The sequence below is a fragment of the Panulirus ornatus genome, chromosome 10, assembly GCF_036320965.1.
Source record: "Panulirus ornatus isolate Po-2019 chromosome 10, ASM3632096v1, whole genome shotgun sequence".
Lineage (NCBI taxonomy): Eukaryota > Metazoa > Arthropoda > Malacostraca > Decapoda > Palinuridae > Panulirus > Panulirus ornatus.
Genome location: NC_092233.1, coordinates 22,121,586 through 22,143,216, shown reverse-complemented (window position 1 = coordinate 22,143,216; position 21,631 = coordinate 22,121,586). Strand labels below are relative to the sequence as shown.

The 21,631-nt window shown below is 39.7% G+C and overlaps 1 protein-coding gene across 1 annotated transcript in view; it reads right to left on the bottom strand.

The window, feature by feature from the left end:
* Positions 1–19,955, bottom strand: part of Ocrl (Oculocerebrorenal syndrome of Lowe) — a 255,729-nt gene extending 235,774 nt beyond the window's left edge. Inside the window, exons 1-2 of the mRNA XM_071665596.1 lie at positions 19,894–19,955; positions 9,129–9,224 (exon numbers count right to left, since the gene is read on the bottom strand). Coding sequence (XP_071521697.1) covers positions 9,129–9,185 — 57 coding nt within the window. The 5' untranslated portion in view covers positions 9,186–9,224; positions 19,894–19,955. The remainder of the gene's footprint in view (positions 1–9,128; positions 9,225–19,893) is intronic.
* Positions 19,956–21,631: the final 1,676 nt, after the last annotated feature.

The following is a 21,631-nucleotide window of genomic DNA, read 5'->3' as shown; positions in this document are numbered from 1 at the left end:
AAATTCAATCTTTCCTTCTGATTCCTTCTTAAAATGACAAGGAGTTAATGAAGAAAAGTCCCAATGCAGGCTCTGAAAGATTCTTAACTATCAACTCAGCAGTGTAAAGAATTCCTTCATTCACTGAGTTGGGAGTTAAATTGAAGTGACAAATAAAAACTTAAGATTAGGAAAACAACACCTAATTCACTGTCTTCTCTCTGAAAAAGCCTATGAAGAGATAGTGAAAAACAACTATAGTTCACCATGAAGGTTTACAAAATTTAGCTCTAAGAATCTCACTAATAACCTCAAGGAGAAAGACATGCCTCAGCCTGTCAATCCACGGTAGCTATGGAAGAGAATGCCATATTTTTCTCTTGCAGGGAAGTGACTGCTGTTGCAGTATGAGGCATGCCTCATGATTATCCAAAGTGCTTAGTAAATTGCATATTGCCTGTGAGATAGTATGTTGCACAAAGGGCACAGCACGAATAAGACTTACCACTTAAAATGACTAACATGGTCCTGGAGAGATGCTGCTCAATCTAAAAAGGAGGGTAACAATCTATCTCCCTTATGTATGTAAATACCCTGAGGACAGATACAACATAATCACAGCCAAACACAGCTCTGATCCTTGGATGATGCTTAATCTAAAAAGGAGGGGAATTATCACCCTTATGGATGTAAATATCCTAGAAGCAGAGACAACATACTCATAGGCAAACAATGCTCTGAAGAACCTATGATAATGAATGTTTTTTTAGGAAAGATTCTATGTCACTGAAGGACTGAATGAAGGGGCAAGACAGAAAAAACTCCACCAGGAAAGGCAGTCCCAGAAGGCCTTGTGTCTCTTCAGAAATGGTCTAAAAGACACTTCAGGTAATTCTGAAAATTTTAAAGAATACTGACATGAGCTGTCTGATCTCTTGAGGATATTAGACCTTAACAGGATCTCTTCTAGGGAGGACTTTGTTCTTGGTGCTCATTACCATAACCTAGCTCCTTGAGAATACTGTCAACCAGAACCTTTGAGCACAAAGTGGTCTCCAAGAGAGGGATGCCAGAATATCTCTTTGAAAAGGTTTCCTCCTCCAAGACAACAAATTTCTCAGAAAGAAAACTGGAGCCACCTTGTTATATGAAGCTTCCAGTTCAACAAATTGGTATTATCAGGGTGGTGTACCAGGGGGAGATGGGCATGGTCCCAACAAATTTGTTAATCCTTGTCAGAGTACCTTTCTTCATAAGAAAAATGGATGCTACCCCCTAAGTTTAATTAAAAGCTAACTCATGAAGAACTATTCCAAAATGGATTTCATTCTTTTGCCATCCACACCCTATTCTGTGACAGTCATCATCCTACAGACGGGTTCAGAGAGGAAGAAACTATGAAAAAGAGCTTCCTGTAAGGGAGAAAAGTCAGTGACTACTCTGGCAGGTGGAGTGATTGAAGATCTATTTCTGAAGTTCTTAGTCTATTGTTTGTTAGTCCAAGAAAACAGGAAACTCTGCTGCCCTATTGCTTGTGGTCAGTTTCTGCATTCAACTGAGTAACTGACATGAAAATGATTGAATTTCTGATCCTCCACAGGATCTGGCAGGTGACAGTAACAGGGCCTAAATCTGCCATATATTCCCAAAGAAGACCATAGTATGATACCTACATAACATGTCAAACAAAGAGAAAACTGAAAACACATCAGAGAAGCCTTTTCAACTTGGGCAAGAATAGCAAATGGGTTCTCTCAAGAATTAGTGCTGGGACCTTAACTATTTCTGATCTTTGCAAATGAACTGCCAGATAAAATCAAATTATCTTTAAATATGTTAATGCTAATGTACCAAAATTATGTAAGAAAAACTGATCTACAGAAAATATAGAAGTGATAAGACATGTAGCAATTTATACCTAGCATATTCAATGTAATGAAGACAGTAAATAGTAAAAACAAACATCTGACAGCTGCAGCATACTGGTAACAGCAAGTTAGTGACAACATTGTTCTGTTAAAGGGAGCACTGATTTGACTCTGCACCAACTTATTACTTGAAAACTATGTAAGGAGGGCCACAAGAAGCAAAGTGTATTTAGGTAAATGTCAATATTGTCTTTAGAGTAAAGGGGAAGAGTGGTTTGGGAATGTCTTGGGAGTAAAGTCAAGGGTTAGTGAGGGAACAAGAGCAAGGGAAGGAGCAGCACTACTCCTGAAACAGGAGTGGTGGAAGTCCGTGATAGAGTGTAAGAAAGTAAACTCTAGATTGATAGGGGTAAAACTGAAAGTGGATGGAGAGAGATGGGGGATTATTGGTGCATATGCACCTGGGCATGAGAAGAAAGATCAGGAGAGGCAAGTGGTTTGGGAGCAGCTGAGTGAGTGTGTTAGTAGTTTTGATGCATGAGACTGTGTTACAGTGATGGGTGCTTTGAATGCAAAGGTGAGTAATGTGGCAGAGGGAATAACTGGTGTACATGGGGTGTTCAGTGTTGTAAATGGAAATGGTGAAGAGCTTGTAGACTTATGTGCTGAAAAAGAACTGGTGATTGGGAATACCTGGTTTAAAAAGCGAGATATACATAAGTATACGTATGTAAGTAGGAGAGATGGCCAGAGAGCATTATTGGATTATGTGTTAATTGCTAGGCACATGAAAGAGAGACTTTTGGATGTTAATGTGCAGAGAGGTGCAACTGGAGGGATGTCTGATCATTATCTTGCGGAGGCGAAGGTGAAGATACGTAGAGGTTTTTAGAAAAGAAGAGAGAATGTTGGGGTGAAGAGAGTGGTGAGAGTAAGTGAGCTTGGGAAGGAGACTTGTATGAGGAAGTACCAGGAAAGACTGAGTACAGAATGGAAAAAGGTGAGAACAAAGGACATAAGGGGAGTGGGGGAGGAATGGGATGTATTTAGGGAAGCAGTGATGGATTGCGTGGGAGGTGGGCAGATTAGAAAGGGTAGTGAGTGGTGGGATGAAGAGGTACGATTATTAGTAAAAGAGAAGAGAGAGGCATTTGGCAATTTTTGCAAGGAAATAATGCAAATGAATGGGAGATGTATAAAAGAAAGAGGCAGGAGGTCAAGAGAAAGGTGCAAGAGGTGAAAAAGAGGGCAAGTGAGAGTTGGGGTGAGAGAGTATCATTAAATTTTAGGGAGCATAAAAAGATGTTTTGGAAGGAGGTAAATAAAGTGCATAAGACAAGGGAACAAATGGGAACATCAGTGAAGGGGGCTAATGGGGAGATGATAAACAGTAGTGGTGATGTGAGAAGGAGATAGAGCGAGTATTTTGAAGGTTTGTTAAATGTGTTAGATGATAGAGTGGCAGATATAGGGTGTTTTGGTCGAGGTGGTGTGCAAAGTGAGAGGGCTAGGGAGAATGACTTGGTAAACAGAGAAGAGGTAGTAAAAGCTTTGCGGAAGATGAAAGCCGGCAAGACAGCGGGTTTGGATGGTAATGCAGTGGAATTTATTAAAAAAGGGGGTGACTGTATTGCTGACTGGTTGGTAAGGTTATTTAATGTATGTATGACTCATGGTGAGGTGACTGAGGATTGGCGGAATGCTTGCATAGTGCCACTGTACAAAGGCAAAAGGGATAAAAGTGAGTGCTCAATTCCTGGGAAATTATATGGGAGGTATTGATTGAGAGGGTGAAGGAATGTACAGAGCATCAGATTGGGGAAGAGCAGTGTGGTTTTAGAAGTGGTAGAGGTTGTGTGGATCAGGTGTTTGCTTTGAAGAATGTATGTGAGAAATACTGAGAAAAGCAAATGGATTTGTATGTAGCATTTATGGACCTGGACCTGGAAAAGGCATATGATAGAGTTGATAGAAATGCTCTGTGGAAGGTATTAAGAATATATGGTGTGGGAGGCAAGTTGTCAGAAGCAGTGAAAAGTTTTTATCGAGGATGTAAGGCATGTGTACGAGTAGGAAGAAAGGAAAGTGATTGGTTCTCAGTGAATGTTGGTTTGCAGCAGGGGTATGTGTTGTCTCCATGGTTGTTTAATTTGTTTATGGATGGGGTTGTTAGGGAGAAGAATGCAAGAGTTTTGGAAAGAGGGGCAAGTATGCAGTCTCTTGTGGAGGAGAGAGCTTGGGAAGTGAGTCAGTTGTTGTTTGCTGATGATACAGAAGCTGGTGACTGAGTTTGGTAAAGTGTGTGAAAGAAGAAAGCTGAGAGTAAATGTGAATAAGAGCAAGGTTATTAGGTACAGTAGAGTTGAGGAAAAAGTCAATTGGAAGGTAAGTTTGAATGGAGAGAAACTGGAGGAAGTGAAGTGTTTTAGATATCTGGGAGTGGATTTGGCAGCGGATGGAACCATGGAAGTGGAAGTGAATCATAGGGTGGGGAATGGGGGCGAAAGTTCTGGGAGTGTTGAGAAATGTGTGGAAGTCGAGAATGTTATCTTGGATAGCAAAAATGGGTATGTTTGAAGGAATAGTGGTTCCAACAATGTTATATGGTTGCGAGGTGTGGGTGTGAGTTGTGCGGACGAGGGTGGATGTGCTGGAAATGAGATGTTTGAGGACAATATGTGGTGTGAGGTGGTTTGATCAAGTAAGTAATGAAAGAGTTAAGAGAGCTGTGTGGTAATAAAAAGAGTGTGGTTGAGAGAGCAGAAGAGGGTGTTTTGAAATTGTTTGGTCATCTGGAGAGAATGAGTGAGGAAAGATCGACAAAGAGGATATATGTGTCAGAGATGGAGGGAACGAGGAGAAGTGGGAGACCAAATTGGAGGTGGAAAGATGGAGTGAAAAAGATTTTGAGTGATCGGGGCCTGAACATGCAGGAGGGTGAAAGGCGAGCAAGGAATAGAGTGAACTGGAAGAATGTGGTATACCGGGATCGACGTGCTGTCAATGGATTGAACCAGGGCATGTGAAGTGTCTGGGGTAAACCATGGAAAGTTTTGTGGGGCCTGGATATGGAAAGGGAGCTGTGGTTTCGGTGCATTATACATGACAGCTAGAGACCGAGTGTGAACAAATGTAGCCTTTGTTGTCTTTTCCTAGCACTACCTCGTGCACATGCGGGGGGAGGGGGTTGTCATTTCATGTGTGGCGGGTGGCGACGGGAATGAATAAGGGCAGACAGTAAGAATTATGTATATGTGTATATATGTATATGTCTGTGTGTGTATATATATGTATACTTGAGATGTATTGGTATGAATATGTGCGTGTGTGTACGTGTATGTATATACATGTGTATGTGGGTGGGTTGGGGCATTCTTTCATCTGTTGCCTTGCGCTACCTCGCTAAAATGGGAGACAGCGACAAATTACAATAAATAAATAAATAAAAACATATGTGGGCAGATTAGAAAGGGTAGTGAATGGTGGGATGAAGTAAAATTGTTAGTGAAAGTGATGAGAGAGGTATGTGGACGATTTTTGCAGGAAAGTAGTGCAAATGGCTGGGAGATGTATAAAAGAAAGAGGCAGGAGGTCAAGAGAAAGAAGCAAGAGGTGAAAAAGAGGGCAAATGAGAGTTGGAGTGAGAGAGTATCATTACATTTTAGGGAGAATAAAAAGATGTTTTGAAAATAGGTAAATAAAGTGTGTAAGACAAGAGGACAAATGGAAACATCAGTAAAGGGGGCCAATGAGGAGGTAATGACAAGTGGTGATGAAGTGAGCAGGAGTTGGAGTGAATATTTTGAAGGTTTGTTGAATGTGTTTGATGATAGAGTGGCAGATGTAGGGTGTTCTGGTCAGGGTGGTGTGCGAAGTGAGAGGGTCAGGGAGAATGGTTTGGTGAAAGAGATGAGGTAGTGAAAGCTTTGCGGAAGATGAAAGCCATCAAGGCGGTGGGTTTGGATGCTGTTGCAGTCGAATTTATAAAAAAAAGGGGGTGACTGTGTTGTTGATTGGTTGGTAAGGATATTCAATGTATGTATGGTTCATGGTGAAGCACCTGAGGAATGGCGGAATGCATGCATACTGTCATTGTACAAAGGCAAAGGGGATAAAAGCGAGTGCTCAAATTACAGAGGTATAGGTTTGTTGAGTATTCCTGGGAAATTGTATGGGAGGGTACTAATTGAGGGGGTAAAGGCATTTGCAGAGCATCAGACTGGGGATTAGCAGCATGGTTTCAGAAGTGGTAGAGGATGTATGGATCAGGTGTTTACTTTGAAGAATGTATGTGAGAAATACTTAGAAAAACAGATGGATTTGTATGTAGCATTTATGGATCTAGAGAAAGCATATGATAAGGTGGACAGAGATGCTTTGTGGAAGGTATCAAGAGTATATGGTGTGGGAGGTAAGTTGCGAGAAGCAGCAGAAAGTTTCTACATAGGATGTAAGGCATGTGTATGAGTAGGAAGAGAGGAAAGTAACTGGTTCCCAGTGAATGTTAGTTTGTGGCAGGGGTGCGTGATGTCTCCATGGTTGTTTAATTTGTTTATGGACGGGGTTGTTAGGGAGGTGAATGCAAGAGTTTTGGAGAGAGGGGCAAGTATGCAGTCTGCTGAGGATGAGAGGGCTTGGGAACTGAGTCAGTTGTTGTTCGGTGTAAAGTGCATGAAAGAAGAGAGTTGACAATAAATGTGAATAAGAGCAAGGTTATTATGTTCAGTAGGGTTGAGGGACAAGTTAATTGGGAGGTAAGTTTTAATGGAGAAAAACTGGAGGAAGTGAAGTGTTTTTGATATCTAGGAGTGGACTTAGCCAGGGATGGAAACATGTTAGTGGACGTGAGTCACAGGGTGGGGGAGATAGTGAAGATTTTGGGAGCACTGAAAAATGTGTGGAAGGCGAGAACATCGTGTCGGAGCAAAAATGGGTATGTTTGAAGGAATAGTGGTTCCAACAATGTCATTTGGTTGTGAGGCATGGGCTATAGATAGGGTTGTTTGGAGGAGGGTGGATGCATTGGAAATGAGATGTTTGAGGGCAATATGTGGTGTGAGGTGGTTTGATCAAATAAGTAATGAAAGGGTAAGAGATATGTGTGGTAATAAAAAGAGTGTGGTTGAGAGAGCAGAAGAGGGAGTGTTGAACTGGTCTGGACACATGAAGAGAATGAGTAAGGAAAGATTGATAAAGAGGATATATGTGTCAGAGGTGGAGGGAAGAAGGAGAATAGGAGATCAAATTGGAGGTGGAAGGATGGAATGAAAAAGATTTTGAGCGATCGGGGCCTGAACATACAGGAGGATGAATGGCGTGCAAGGAATAGAGTGAACTGGAATGATGTGGTATACTGGGGTGAATGTGCTGTCAATGGATTGACCCAGGGCATGCAAAGCATCTTTGGTAAACCATGGAAAGGTCTGTGGGCCCTGGATGTGGAAAGGAAGCTGTAGTTTCAGTGCATTACACATGACAGCTAGAGAATGAGTGTTAATGAATGTGGCCTTTTTTGTCTGTTCCTGGCACTGTTTCGCTGGAAGATGGGATGCTACTTCGTGTGGCGGGGTAACAACAGGAATGGACGAAGGCAGCAAGTATGGGTATGTGTACAGATGTATATGTTTGTGTATGTATGTGTAAGTATACGTTGAAATGTATATGTATGTATATGTGCGTGAGTGGGCATTTATGTATACACATGTGTATGTGGGTGAGTTGGGCCATTCCTCGTCTGTTTCCTTGTGCTACCTCGCTAACGCAGGAGATGGCGGTTAAGTATAACAAATAAATATAAATACATAGACAGTATGCTGTTCAAGATGACAAATACAAAGTATGTTTACTCCAAGATAGAATGAGGTTAAGCAGCATGGTCTCAAGAAAATACATAAAGGTACTGGACAAGGCCCAGTGTAATTTAATGAGTACAGTGCCTGAATTGTTATATGTGTTAAGAAAAGAGGCAAGAAGTCCTTAATTTGTTTATGCTATACAAAAGGAAAATGAGAGGAGACCTGATAAACACCTATAAATTCCTGTAAACCAAACTGCTTGAAATCAGAAGGGACTCACAACAAGTGGACATGACAAAGAACTAAGCAAGGGGAGCATCATGGAGGAAATGAAATAGCTCTTCTGTCACAGAGTACTGGGCATGTGGAACAACTAAAGCAGGTGTTATGTAAATGTGGATAGTCCTTAAAAATTCAAGACACTGATAAATATATATAGTTAAGACACTGGGTCCCATAAGTTTAAAACTCTCTCCCCACAATTACAAACAGAAAGCCATAAAAAAAGCACACAAACACATTCAAACTCTTTCACTCTCTCTACATGTCCTCACTACATAACATTTCTATTTCAAATTCTCATTACAGGTACTTGCAGGTAGGTATTCACACTAATACATTTGCACTCACCATCTCCCTGCCCTCTATGTCAGCATGTCACCTCTTTCAGTGTGTGCGTCTCTAATCTCTCTTTCTTAAAAATTAGAATATTACAAGTCATTCATATCATTCACAGTGCATTCCAATGTAAACTAATCTGTGACATGCTAATTCACTTTTATCATAGGAGTCACAGAAAAAAGCCGTTCATAAACTATTCAAACAACAAAAATATATAATACGCAAACAAATAAAATAAAACTCATTGAAAAGAATCAAAACATCTGTCATAGAGTACTGGGCATGTGGAACAACTATAGCAGGTGTTAAGTAGATGTGGATAATCCTTAAAAATTCAAGACACTATGATAAATATATATATATAGTTAAGACACTGAGTCTCGTACGTTTAACACTCTCTCCCCACAATTACAAACAGAAAGCCATAAAAAAGCACACAAACACATTCAAACTCTTTCACTCTCTCTACATGTCCTCACTACATAACACTGTCTATTTCAAATTCTCATTAAAGGTACTTGTAGGTAGGTATTCACACTTTACTACATTTGCACTCACCATCTCCCTGCCCTCTATGTCAGCATGTCACCTCTTTCAGTGTGTGTGTCTCTAACCCCTCTTTCTTAAAAATTAGAATATTACAAGTCATTCATATCATTCACAGTGCATTCCAATGTAAACTAATCTGTGACAAGCTAATTCACTTTTATCATAGGAGTCACAGAAAAAAGCCCTTCATAAACTATTCAAACACAACAAAAATATATAATAAGCAAACAAATAAAATAAAACTCATTGAAAAGAATCAAAACATATTCCTAGTGAGTGATTCTAGGATGCATAATGCAGTGCACAGAAAGGATACAGCAGTGAGTTTGTGCCCTGAGTGCAGCTTCTCTTGTACATATGGTGCAAGCTCCATGACTGGTGCTATATTGCTTCTCTGAGCAGTCCTTTACATCTGGCAATAAAAAATCAATCAATCAATAAATAAACATATAATGTTTCCAAACAAACCTAGCTCTGTTTTCATTTCCAGCGCTTCTGCAACTAATTACAGTAGCATTTATGCCAGTATCCCTCTCAACCAGTCATTCTATATGTTTCTACCACCACATATACATGAAGAATCACACTATTAGGTTCATACTTCCAGTTGGAAATCCTGGACCAGATGACAATGAAGAAGATATGTATGATAATAATAAAGATAAGCATATAAAAAAGTAAACAAACTCCATCAATATTTTTTTTTTTTTTTTTTTTTTTTTTTTTTTTTTTTTTTTTTTTTTTATACTTTGTCGCTGTCTCCCGCGTTTGCGAGGTAGCGCAAGGAAACAGACGAAAGAAATGGCCCAACCCCCCCCCCATACACATGTACATACACACGTCCACACACGCAAATATACATACCTACACAGCTTTCCATGGTTTACCCCGACGCTTCACATGCCTTGCTTCAATCCACTGACAGCACGTCAACCCCTGTATACCACATGACTCCAATTCACTCTATTTCTTGCCCTCCTTTCACCCTCCTGCATGTTCAGGCCCCGATCACACAAAATCTTTTTCACTCCATCTTTCCACCTCCAATTTGGTCTCCCTCTTCTCCTCGTTCCCTCCACCTCCGACACATATATCCTCTTGGTCAATCTCTCCTCACTCATTCTCTCCATGTGCCCAAACCATTTCAAAACACCCTCTTCTGCTCTCTCAACCACGCTCTTTTTATTTCCACACATCTCTCTTACCCTTACGTTACTTACTCGATCAAACCACCTCACACCACACATTGTCCTCAAACATCTCATTTCCAGCACATCCATCCTCCTGCGCACATCTCTATCCATAGCCCACGCCTCGCAACCATACAACATTGTTGGAACCACTATTCCCTCAAACATACCCATTTTTGCTTTCCGAGATAGTGTTCTCGACTTCCACACATTTTTCAAGGCTCCCAAAATTTTCGCCCCCTCCCCCACCCTATGATCCACTTCCGCTTCCATGGTTCCATCCGCTGACAGATCCACTCCCAGATATCTAAAACACTTCACTTCCTCCAGTTTTTCTCCATTCAAACTCACCTCCCAATTGACTTGACCCTCACCCCTACTGTACCTAATAACCTTGCTCTTATTCACATTTACTCTCAACTTTCTTCTTCCACACACTTTACCAAACTCAGTCACCAGCTTCTGCAGTTTCTCACATGAATCAGCCACCAGCGCTGTATCATCAGCGAACAACAACTGACTCACTTCCCAAGCTCTCTCATCCCCAACAGACTTCATACTTGCCCCTCTTTCCAGGACTCTTGCATTTACCTCCCTTACAACCCCATCCATAAACAAATTAAACAACCATGGAGACATCACACACCCCTGCCGCAAACCTACATTCACCATCAATATATACACTTTTAATATGTACTATCAATTGACAAAATATGATGCTAGTACAAGTTAACATACTATTGAGGTATGATAGTAATACATCACACATCAGGTTTATGTCCTTCCAAAATATTCAAAAGTAGTAAATACACATGAGTAGATAACAGCAGCATCTTACAAACTTATGAAATATATACAACATATAACATCATAAAAGAAAAGACTGGAATTGCACGAGAGAGAAGTTAAGTAATACCATAGGATTGTTAAGCAGCAGCTCACAGACTGAGAGAGATGACTGATAAGGTTCTTTTGATCAAGCATCCCATGATGTTTACTGGTATATAAAAATGAAGGCTCTGAAACAGGGAATAAATAAATAAATCTGGAGTGGTGTCCCACAAGTATGAGATATATTCTTTAGGAATATTACAATCAGAGAGACTGCGCTAACCTTCAGTCATCTGTTGGAAGCACTAGCCTTCATTCATTTGCTGACCACTCAATTGTTATCACAGTGGCTTACTTGTTTTCGGCCTACCCTCAGCCAATCAGCAACTATTATCAGAATGACATCATCGACTTACTCACTTTCAACCCATTAGAGCTTACAATTCACAAGTCATGGGCACCTACTGTAATGAGCTGGTCACAGCAATAAACAGAAAAATGTTTTAGAAAAACTGATGGAAGACATGGCAGAGTTAGTAAAAAGAAAATAACACTTGCTGGATACTGCCCCAAAGAGTAAATTTTTCTCAGTTTTCAAAACCTATTCTTTTCTCTGAAGTCTGTCCTGCAAGCATCAGTGCATACTCACATGATGGAGGAGGGTTTAGTGAAAACTTTCAGAGACTATGCTCAAAAGTAAAATACATGTCTTTAACTGTGATTCAGAGGCACACTGGAATCTAGCTCTTCTGAAGAAGAAACCCCAGAGCCAAAACAGGTAGATCCATAACATTTGGACTAAGGTACCATCTGACAAAAAAGAAAGCCGAGTGCCAAAGATCCCCTTCTTGAGTCTCTCCCATTAAAGCTTTCTGAGGAAGGACGAAGTACAGACCCCCTTCTTCACATCATATGCCCTTGCATAAATCCCATACTGAGCAATTCTTAATACACACAGAGATATTCCTTACCAAATGGAGTTTCAAGATTCCAGGGCATAAGACATGATGACATCCTGATTAAGTCTTCCAAGAGTGGATGACAATAAGGCTGTTTCGAAAACAATTCTATTCTTAGCCAAAAATCTTGGGAACTTATCGTGTTTCATTTCCCCACGGACTCATAGGAATATACTTGATCACGCACTAAAAATACTAGTACATATTCGTACTTGCTTGCCTTCATCCATTTCTGGTGCCACCCCGCCCCATAGGAAACAGTATTACTACCCCCAACTTCAGCAAGGTAGCACCAAGAAAACAGACAAAAAAGGCCACATTCGTTCACACTCACTCAAGCTGTCATGTGTAATGCATCGAAACCACAGCTCCCTATCCACATCCAGGCCCCATAGACCATTCCATGGTTTACCCTAGATGTTTCACATGCCCTGGTTCAAACCATTTCAACACACCCTCTTCTGCTCTCTCAACTAAACTCTTTTCATTACCACACATCTCTCTTATCCTTTCATTTCTTACTTGATCAAACCATCTCACACCACATATTGTCTTCATACATTTCATTTCCAACACATCCACCCTCTTCCATACAACCCTATCTATAGCCCATGCATTGCAACCATATAATATTGTTGGAACTACTATTCCTTCAAACATACCCATTGTTTTTGCTCTCCGAGATAATGTTCTCTTTCCACACATTCTTCATTGCTCCCAGAACCTTCACTGCCTTCCCCCACCCTGTGACTCCCTTCAGCTTCCATGGTTCCATTCACTGCCAAGTCCACTTCCAAATAGCTAAAACACTCCACTTCCTCCAGTTTTTCTCCATTCAAACTTACATTCTCACTAATTTGTCCCTCAAACCTGGTGAAACTAATAACCTCAACTTTCTCCTTTCACACCCTTCCAAACTCAGTCACCAACTTCTGCAGTTTCTCACTCGAATCAGCCACCAGTGCTGTATCAATAGTGAACAACAACCAGCTCACTTCCCAGGCCCTATCATCCCCAACATACTGCATACTTGCCCCTCTCTCCAAAACTCTTGCACATACCTCCCTAACCAGCCCATCCACAAACAAATTAAACAATCATGGGGACATCACAAACCCCTGCCACAGACCAACACTGACTGGGAACCAATCGCTCTCCTCTCTTCCTACTCATACACATGCCTTACATCTTTGATAAAAACTTTTCACTGCTTTTAACAACTTACCTCCCACAACATATACTCTTATGACCTTCCACAAAGCATCTCTATCAACCCTATCATGTGACTTCTCTAGATTTATAAATGCTACATAAAAATCCATCTGTTTTTCTAAACATTCCTCTCACACATTCTTCAAAGCAAACACCTGGTCCACACATCCACTACCACTTCTGAAGCCACACTGCTCCTCCCCAATCTGATACTCTGTACTTGCCTTTACCCTCTCAATACCCTCCCATACAATTTTCCAGGTATACTCAGCAAACTTATGTCTCTGTAGTTTGAACACTCATCTTTATCCCCTTTGTCTTTGTTTGCCAATCCTCAGGCACTTCACCATGATCCATACAGTGAATATCCTTACCATCCAATCAACAACACAGTCACCCTCTTTCTTAATAAATTCCACTGAAACATCATCCAAACCCACTGCCTCACTGGATTTCATCTTCCACAAGGCTTCCACCACCTCTTTATCTCTTAACCAAACCACTCTCCCTGACCCTCTCACTTTGCGCACCACCTCGACCAAAACACCTTATATCTGCCACTCAAACACATTCAAAAAACCTTCAAAATACTCACTCCATCTCCTTCTCACATCATCATTACCTGTTATCACTTATCCCCTTGCCCCCTTCACTGGTGTGCTCATTTGTTCTCGTCCTTTTTTTTTTCATTTTGCTTTGTCGCTGTCTCCCGCGTTAGCGAGGCAGCACAAGGAAACAGATGAAAGAATGGCCCAGACCACCCACATACACATGTATATACATACACGTCCACACACGCAAATATACATACACGTCCACACACGCAAATATACATACCTATACATCTCAACGTATACATAAATATACACACACAGACATATACAAATATACACATGTACATAACTCATACCGTCTGCCATTATTCATTCCCATCACCACCCCGCCACACATGAAATAACAACCGCATCCCCCCTCATGTGCGTGAGGTAGCACTAGGAAAAGACAACAAAGGCCACATTCGTTCACACTCAGTCTCTAGCTGTCATGTAATAATGCACCAAAAAAACAGCTCCTTTTCCACATCCAGGCCCCACAGAACTTTCCATGGTTTACCCTAGACGCTTCACATGCCCTGTTCAATCCATTGACAGCACGTCGACCCTAGTATACCAAATCATTCCAATTCACTCTATTCCTTGCTCGCCTTTTACCCTCCTGCATGTTCAGGCCCCGAACACTCAAAATCTTTTTCACTCCATCTTTCCACCTCTAATTTGGTCTCCCACTTCTCGTTCCCTCCACCTCTGACATATATGTCCTCTTGGTCAATCTTTCCTCATTCATTCTCTCCATGTGACCAAACCATTTCAAAACACCCTCTTCTGCTCTCCCAACCACACTCTTTTTATTACCACACATCTCTCTTACCCTATTATTACTTACTCGATCAAACCACCTCACACCACATATTGTCCTCAAACACCTCATTTCCAGCACATCCAGCCTCCTCCGCACAACTCAATCCATAGCCCACGCATCGCAACCATATAACATTGTTGAAACCACTATTCCTTCAAACATACCCATTTTTGCTTTCCGAGATAATGTTCTCGACTTCCACACATTCTTCAATGCTCCCAGAACTTTTGCTCCTCGTTCCCTCCACCTTTGACACATATATCCTCTTGGTCAATCTTTCCTCACTCATTCTCTCCATGTGACCAAACCATTTCAAAACACCCTCTTCTGCTCTCTCAACCACACTCTTTTTATTACCACACATCTCTCTTACCCTTACATTACTTACTCAATCAAACCACCTCACACCACATATTGTTCTCAAACATCTCATTTCCAGCACATCCACCCTCCTCTGCACAACTCTATCCATAGCCCACGCCTCGCAACCATATAACATTGTTGGAACCACTATTCCTTCAAACATATTCATTTTTGCTTTCCAAGATAATGTTCTCAACTTCCACCCATTCTTCAACGCTCCCAGAGCTTTCACCCCCTCCCCCACCCTATGATTCACTTCCGCTTCCATGGTTAAATCCGCTGCCAAATCCACTCCCAGATATCTAAAAAATTTCACTTCCTCCAGTTTCTCTCCATTCAAACTTACCTCCCAATTGGCTTATCCCTCTACCCTACTGTAACTAATAACCTTGCTCTTATTCACATTTACTTTCAGCTTTCTTCTTTCACACACACTTTACCAAACACAGTCACCAGCTTCTGCAGTTTCTCACACGAATCAGCCAACAGCGCTGTATCATCGGCGAACAACTGACTCACTTCCCAAGCTCTCTCATCCACAACAGTTTGCATACTTGCCTCTCTTTCCAAAACTCTTGCATTCACCTCCCTAACAACCCCATCCACAAACAAATTAAACAACCATGGAGACATCACACACCCCTGCTGCAAACCTACATTCACTGAGAACCAATCACTTTCCTCTCTTCCTATATGTACACATGCCTTACATCCTCAATAAAAACTTTTCACTGCTTCTAACAACTTGCCTCTCACACCATATATTCTTAATACCTTCCACAGAGTATCTCTATCAACTCTATCATATGCCTCCTCCAGATCCATAAATGCTACATACAAATCCATTTGCTTTTCTAAGTATTTCTCACATACATTCTTCAAAGCAAACACCTGATCCACACATCCTCTACCACTTCTGAAACCACACTGCTCTTCCCAATCTGATGCTCTGTACATGCCTTCACCCTCTCAATCAATGCCTTCCCATATAATTTACCAGGAATACTCAACAAACTTATACGTCTGTAATTTGAGCACTCACTTTTATCCCCTTTGCCTTTGTACAATGGCACTATGCAAGCATTCCGCCAATCCTCAGTCACCTCAGCACTCACTTTTATCCCCTTTGCCTTTGTACAATGGCACTATGCAAGCATTCTGCCAATCCTCAGTCACCTCACCATGAGTCATACATACATTAAATAACCTTACCAACCAGTCAACAATACACTCACTCCCTTTTTAAATAAATTTCACTGCAATACCATCCAAACCTGCTGCCTTGCTGGCTTTCATCTTCCGCAAAGCTTTTACTACCTCTTCTCTGTTTACCAAATCATTTTCCATAACCCTCTCACTTTGCACACCACCTCAACCAAAACACCCTATATCTGCCACTCTATCATCAAACACATTCAACAAACCTTCAAAATACTCACTCCATCTTCTCACATCACCACTACTTGTTATCACCTACCCATTAGCCCCCTTCACAGAAGTTCTCATTTTTTCCCTTGTCTTACACACTTCATTTACCTCCTTCCAAAACATCTTTTTATTCTCCCTAAAATTTAATGATACTCTCTGCATGTACTTAGTTGGATATCATTTCAAAAAAATAAGTAATAAGCAACTCTAATAAGCCCATCAGCAGCCCAGTTACAAATGGAGACACTGAATGGTTCACTAATAAAAGTTTAGTATATATGTTTACTATAAAAAGGTTGCCTTGAAAGGCCACCACAATATGTTTCATAAGTTTCTTCTCAAACTGTAAATACATAAATACCATACAACTAAGCTACCCACACAACGAAAAAAAATTACTGCTGATACAGTCCCATGCTCAACATGCTCAGCACCCACTTCTATGCTATAGCACTAACTCCCTCCCAGTGAAGTCATGTCATAACCATCCATCAACCTCCAAGCATGGACAAAAACCTTAACCAGTCTCATACTTAAGCAACAGGTACTCAAGAGATGCTCCCTCCTTCAGCAAACACCTCATTTACAACAGACATGAACTTGCAAATTTCACCATCAATTGTCCTATACATCAGAAAAGTCTGTGTAATAAAATCATACCAATTTCACTGTGATAAACAGCAAACACTGTGGCCAATGCCACAGTAACAATGCTTTAATCGGAAGGTTGTCAGTGTCACTCATGAAGCTGTCTTCACCATGTACAACATATCAAAGACATCTTGCTTCCTGATACAGCCTTCTATACACATATAAACATGGTAAGAAATGGAAGAAATGTGCACTGCTTATGTTTAGTTTAGTTATTCTAAGCCAGAAAATGCCACCTGGGATAGGCTTATGTTCATCAGCACAATTTGGTTGTCATATTTGCCTGAATGCTCTATATCTATCTCCACATTTTCCCTAATCCTTAAACCATTCTTATTAAAATCTGGGAAATGTTAAGTTTAATGATATAAGCACCACAAATGTAACTTATGCATATTACCAGACTTCAATCACTCTTCAAAACTGACTCAGATGGGTAGAGCATGATTTTACTTATTTTTTTCCAACAATGATGAGTAAATGACAGAGGGGAAGAATACAAAGACCAAAGAAATTGTGCAGTTAATGAACATAAAAAGTACATGAAATAATTGTAAAAATCAACAGAATGTATGGAAACCTTACATAACTTCCCTTAGTAGCAATGATTTACCTTAATTTTTAGTGTTTTAATTAAAATATAATAATGTTGTCTTCCTCTTGCCACCTGAACAAGTTTTTTGAAATATGACGGCATTTGCTGAGCAGGGTTTTATAAAAACAAGCAGCAAGATGTTCCTATATGTATAATTAGGCCAAAAGTAGAATATGCTTCCTAAGCTGTCACTACACTTAAAGAAAAGAGCAACAAAGATGGTATAAGAATTAAGACAGATAACTTATAATGCGCAAGGAAATGCGCTACCTCGCAAACGCGGGAGACAGCAGAAAAAAAAAAAAAAAAAAAACTTATAATGAGATGTTTGATGCCATTAATTTATCTAATGATGAAGGAAGAAGAGCATGTGGAGACTTGACTACAACCTTTAAGTATCTATTCAAGTTTCATGACATCAACAGTAAAAAATTCTTCAAAAGATGCAAAGGCAGGCAGCCAGAGGCCGAACAGAAACCTAATGAAGAAACTTGTTAGACAAGATGTAAAGCAGTAATTTTACAGTGTAGAGGTAAAGTGGATGACTGGAATAAACTAAAAGAGGAAACTGTGTATACTGACAACATGAAGAAGTTTAAATAATTGTATATTAGATGTAAATGTTCAAGAGATGGGGCTCCATGAATGTAAAATTCCCTTCCTTACCATACAGTTATTGGTAGATAATTACAAACAGGTAATTATGTTGTACAAACATCCCAGTAACTAAAGATAAACATAAGAACAATCACTCTGTATCCAAGTAACATTAAAGTTAAAAACAAGGTCAATTCTAGCTGCTAAAGGAAATTAATGTTTTCAGAGATTCTGCTGATACATACAAGTGTTTCCTTTGCTTTTTCCCAACATTTTCCATAATCTCCAAGGCCCTCCCCACTAACACATGGAATCTTGCATGATTACACTAAGCAATCATATTTCGTCAAAGTCCCTCTACATCATTCTTTTATTTATCATGAGTCCATTGGGATGCTTTTCTTCCACTTCCATAGGTTACTTCTGCAGTAACCTTAAGTAGTACAGTAGTATAGTTATCAAAAAAGGAACTCAATCTCACATCACACATTTCTCCTCATGTTGATTGACCTGTCCTATGTTCCAAATAATTCAAATAACAATGTGGCAAAAGTAAAGCATAAAATTATAAAAAACTAAAAGTGCTTTCATTTTGGCATAATCAATTCAGTAAGGTGCCAGATTAGTCCTGCCACTTCATAAACTTTGGAATCTGACTGATGTTTTTCAGTGGTAGTAAATTGTTATGAGAACTGAATAAATGTGATGGAGTGTGACTTGAAGCATTAGTTTTTATTCTCCCACAATAAACATGTGGGTTTAAATTTCTGAGGTTACTGAGATATGTCTAAGAATCTAAACAAACTACAATAATCTCTTTCCAGAACTGCCCAGATTATATTAAACTTCAGTCTTATACTCAATTCTTAACCTTAAATTTCAAAATTAGGGGTGAAATATACCAACATGATTACCAACTACACCTTGAGACTACATCTGAAACTATGTAAATTGGTAGCATGCTCAACAATGAAAACCAATTTTTGTAACTACTTAAATAAACAAATACCAAGCAATTCCTACCATATAAGGACACTAGATTCTCAGATTACATCCAAAATAAGGCAACATCAGCTGCTAAAGAAAGTTAGATGCAGTTTTCATATATTCTGTTGATTCCAAGACTTGTTACTGACTCTTACAGTTTACTGAACCCCACAATCTTCCGAAGCTTCATAACCCTCACCACTGTATACTCAGCAGTATAGTGAGAATTATGCAAGTTCTTGACACACCACACAACTAGCGGAAAAAATTATCAAGGGTAACAAAATGGTGTAGTTATACTGGTACCCTAAACCTAAAATGCCCTACGAAAAAGTCGTTCAAATTCAAAAGCACCTGTCAGAATGTATTCAGAGAAAAAAATTATAAGATTTTTATCAATAAGAATTAAAAGGCGGCTCAACCCTATAATGCACTTTCACACGTAAAATACCCTAATCAAGTAAAAGTAACTACATTTGGGTTAACATCAGGATAAGCTTGATTAGATGTTTAAAGATATTTTTTCCAGGCAATAAACTGCCCTATAAACAATGAATACAACAAACGTTTTTCGTGAAATTTCTCGAATCAGACATAAGACGCGTCTCCTCTGGTTTTGCAAGGAAAATATCGCTGCTTAGCTTAGACATGAGCCATACGTGGCTTCCAATGCTGTGTAACTTTGGTTTACTTGCTTTCTGTGGCTCTTAACAGTTCACGTATTTCATTCCAAAAGAATTATAAACTTTCCTTCCACGATGTACAACAAAAATCAATTGAAATAAAGCGAAACCAAAAGGGAAAAGTTTCCCTTTTTCATATTCATCACACAAGAAATTACTTTCTTACTAGTAATAATTGAAGAGAGCGGTATAGGGTTTGATGTGACCCAGCCTACTCCTGATAGTTCCAAAGATATAATCATTCATGCATAAAAATGTACTATACAAAAAATCTTATTAATATTTGAATAAATGATATTATCACCTATTCTAAATATTATTTTAATACTTATTTGCTCTTAAGAACAAAAGATATTTCATAAAAATTAGTTATTAAAGACTTTAGTTCGACAAATGATCATGATCTATTGTAAACAAGATCATTTGTTATAGAAAACTGTTCGGAAGAATATTAGGCTCACTAACTCAACCATTTGTATAAACATTCTACCAATGATCCTTAATCAATGTTTTGCAATTAAATCTTTAAAAGATGAAAATAGCCAGTTATTTACCAGTTCATATGGAACATTTTTGTTGTACATAAGTGAATGTATGACCACATTCGAAGTTTGATACTTTTCCTTACACAACAAACATGCGTGTATTTCATGCACTACCCTCAGTATGTCATGATTATTTTTGCGTTATCATGGGAGTTCATTAATGTGTATTATAGATAATAAGTTCATCTTGAGTGCTGTAGGAGTCTCAAAAAGATAGAAGGAACTCTTAGGGCAGGAGGTATGTTTATAAGTGACCTTAGAGAAGACTTGTATGAAGATATACCAGGAGAAATTAAGTGTAGAATGCCGAAAGGTGAGAGTAAATAAAGTTAGGAGAGTGTGTAAAAAATGGAAGTTATTTAGGAAAGCATTGTTAGCATGTGCGAGAGATGCTTATGGCATGCGTAAGTTGGGATGTGGCAAGTTAGAAAGGTGAGTTGTGGGATGATGAAGTAAACTTGCAGGTGAAAGAGAAGAAACGAGTCATATAGCTGGTAGTTACGGAAAAGGAGTGCAAATGATAGGGAAATGTGTAAGAGAATAAGGCAGGTGGTTGAAAAAAAAAATATAGGAGTTGGAAAGGGGGCAAATGAAAGTTGGGATGAGCGAGTATCAGTTAATAGGTTAATAGTGTGCGTAAAACGAGAACAGATGGGAACATCGATGAAGGGAGCAAATGGGGAAGTGGTATCAGGTAGCGATGACGTTAGTACTCAAGTGAGTACTCAAGTGAGTACTTTGAAGGATTTTACAATGTGTTGGATAACAGGGGTGGCAAATGCAGGGTGTTTTGGTCGGGGTGATATGCGAAGCGAGAGAGTCATGGAGAGTAATTTGCCGGAGAGAATTTCATAGACTACACATACCAGGGCCCAAGCGAGGTGATCTGGCTTCAGCACTAAAAGAGAGGAGGTGCTAAAAGCTATTCGTAAGATGAAATGTTGCACGGCGGCTGGATTGGATGGTTTTGCCGTTGAATTTCTTAAAAACGGAGGTGTGTATTGTTGATTGATTAGTTCGAATTTTCAGTTGATGTATGGTTCATGGTGAGGTGCATGAGGACTAATGAAAAACATCTATGTGCCAATGTATAAAGGTAAAGACAAAGATGAGTATTCAAAGGTTTAAGGTTGCTGAGAGTACATAGTAAATTGTTTGGGAGAGTGGTGATTGCGAGGGTAAAGAAAGGCTTGTGCAGAGCATCGAATTGGGGAGGATGAATATGCTCACAGAAGTGGTAGAGGAGGATGTGTAAATCAGCTTTTGGCTCTAAAGAATGTGCGTGAGAAATACTTAGAAAAACGGATGGATTTGTATGTGGAGTTTATGGATCTAGAGAAGGTATATGACAGGGTTGAT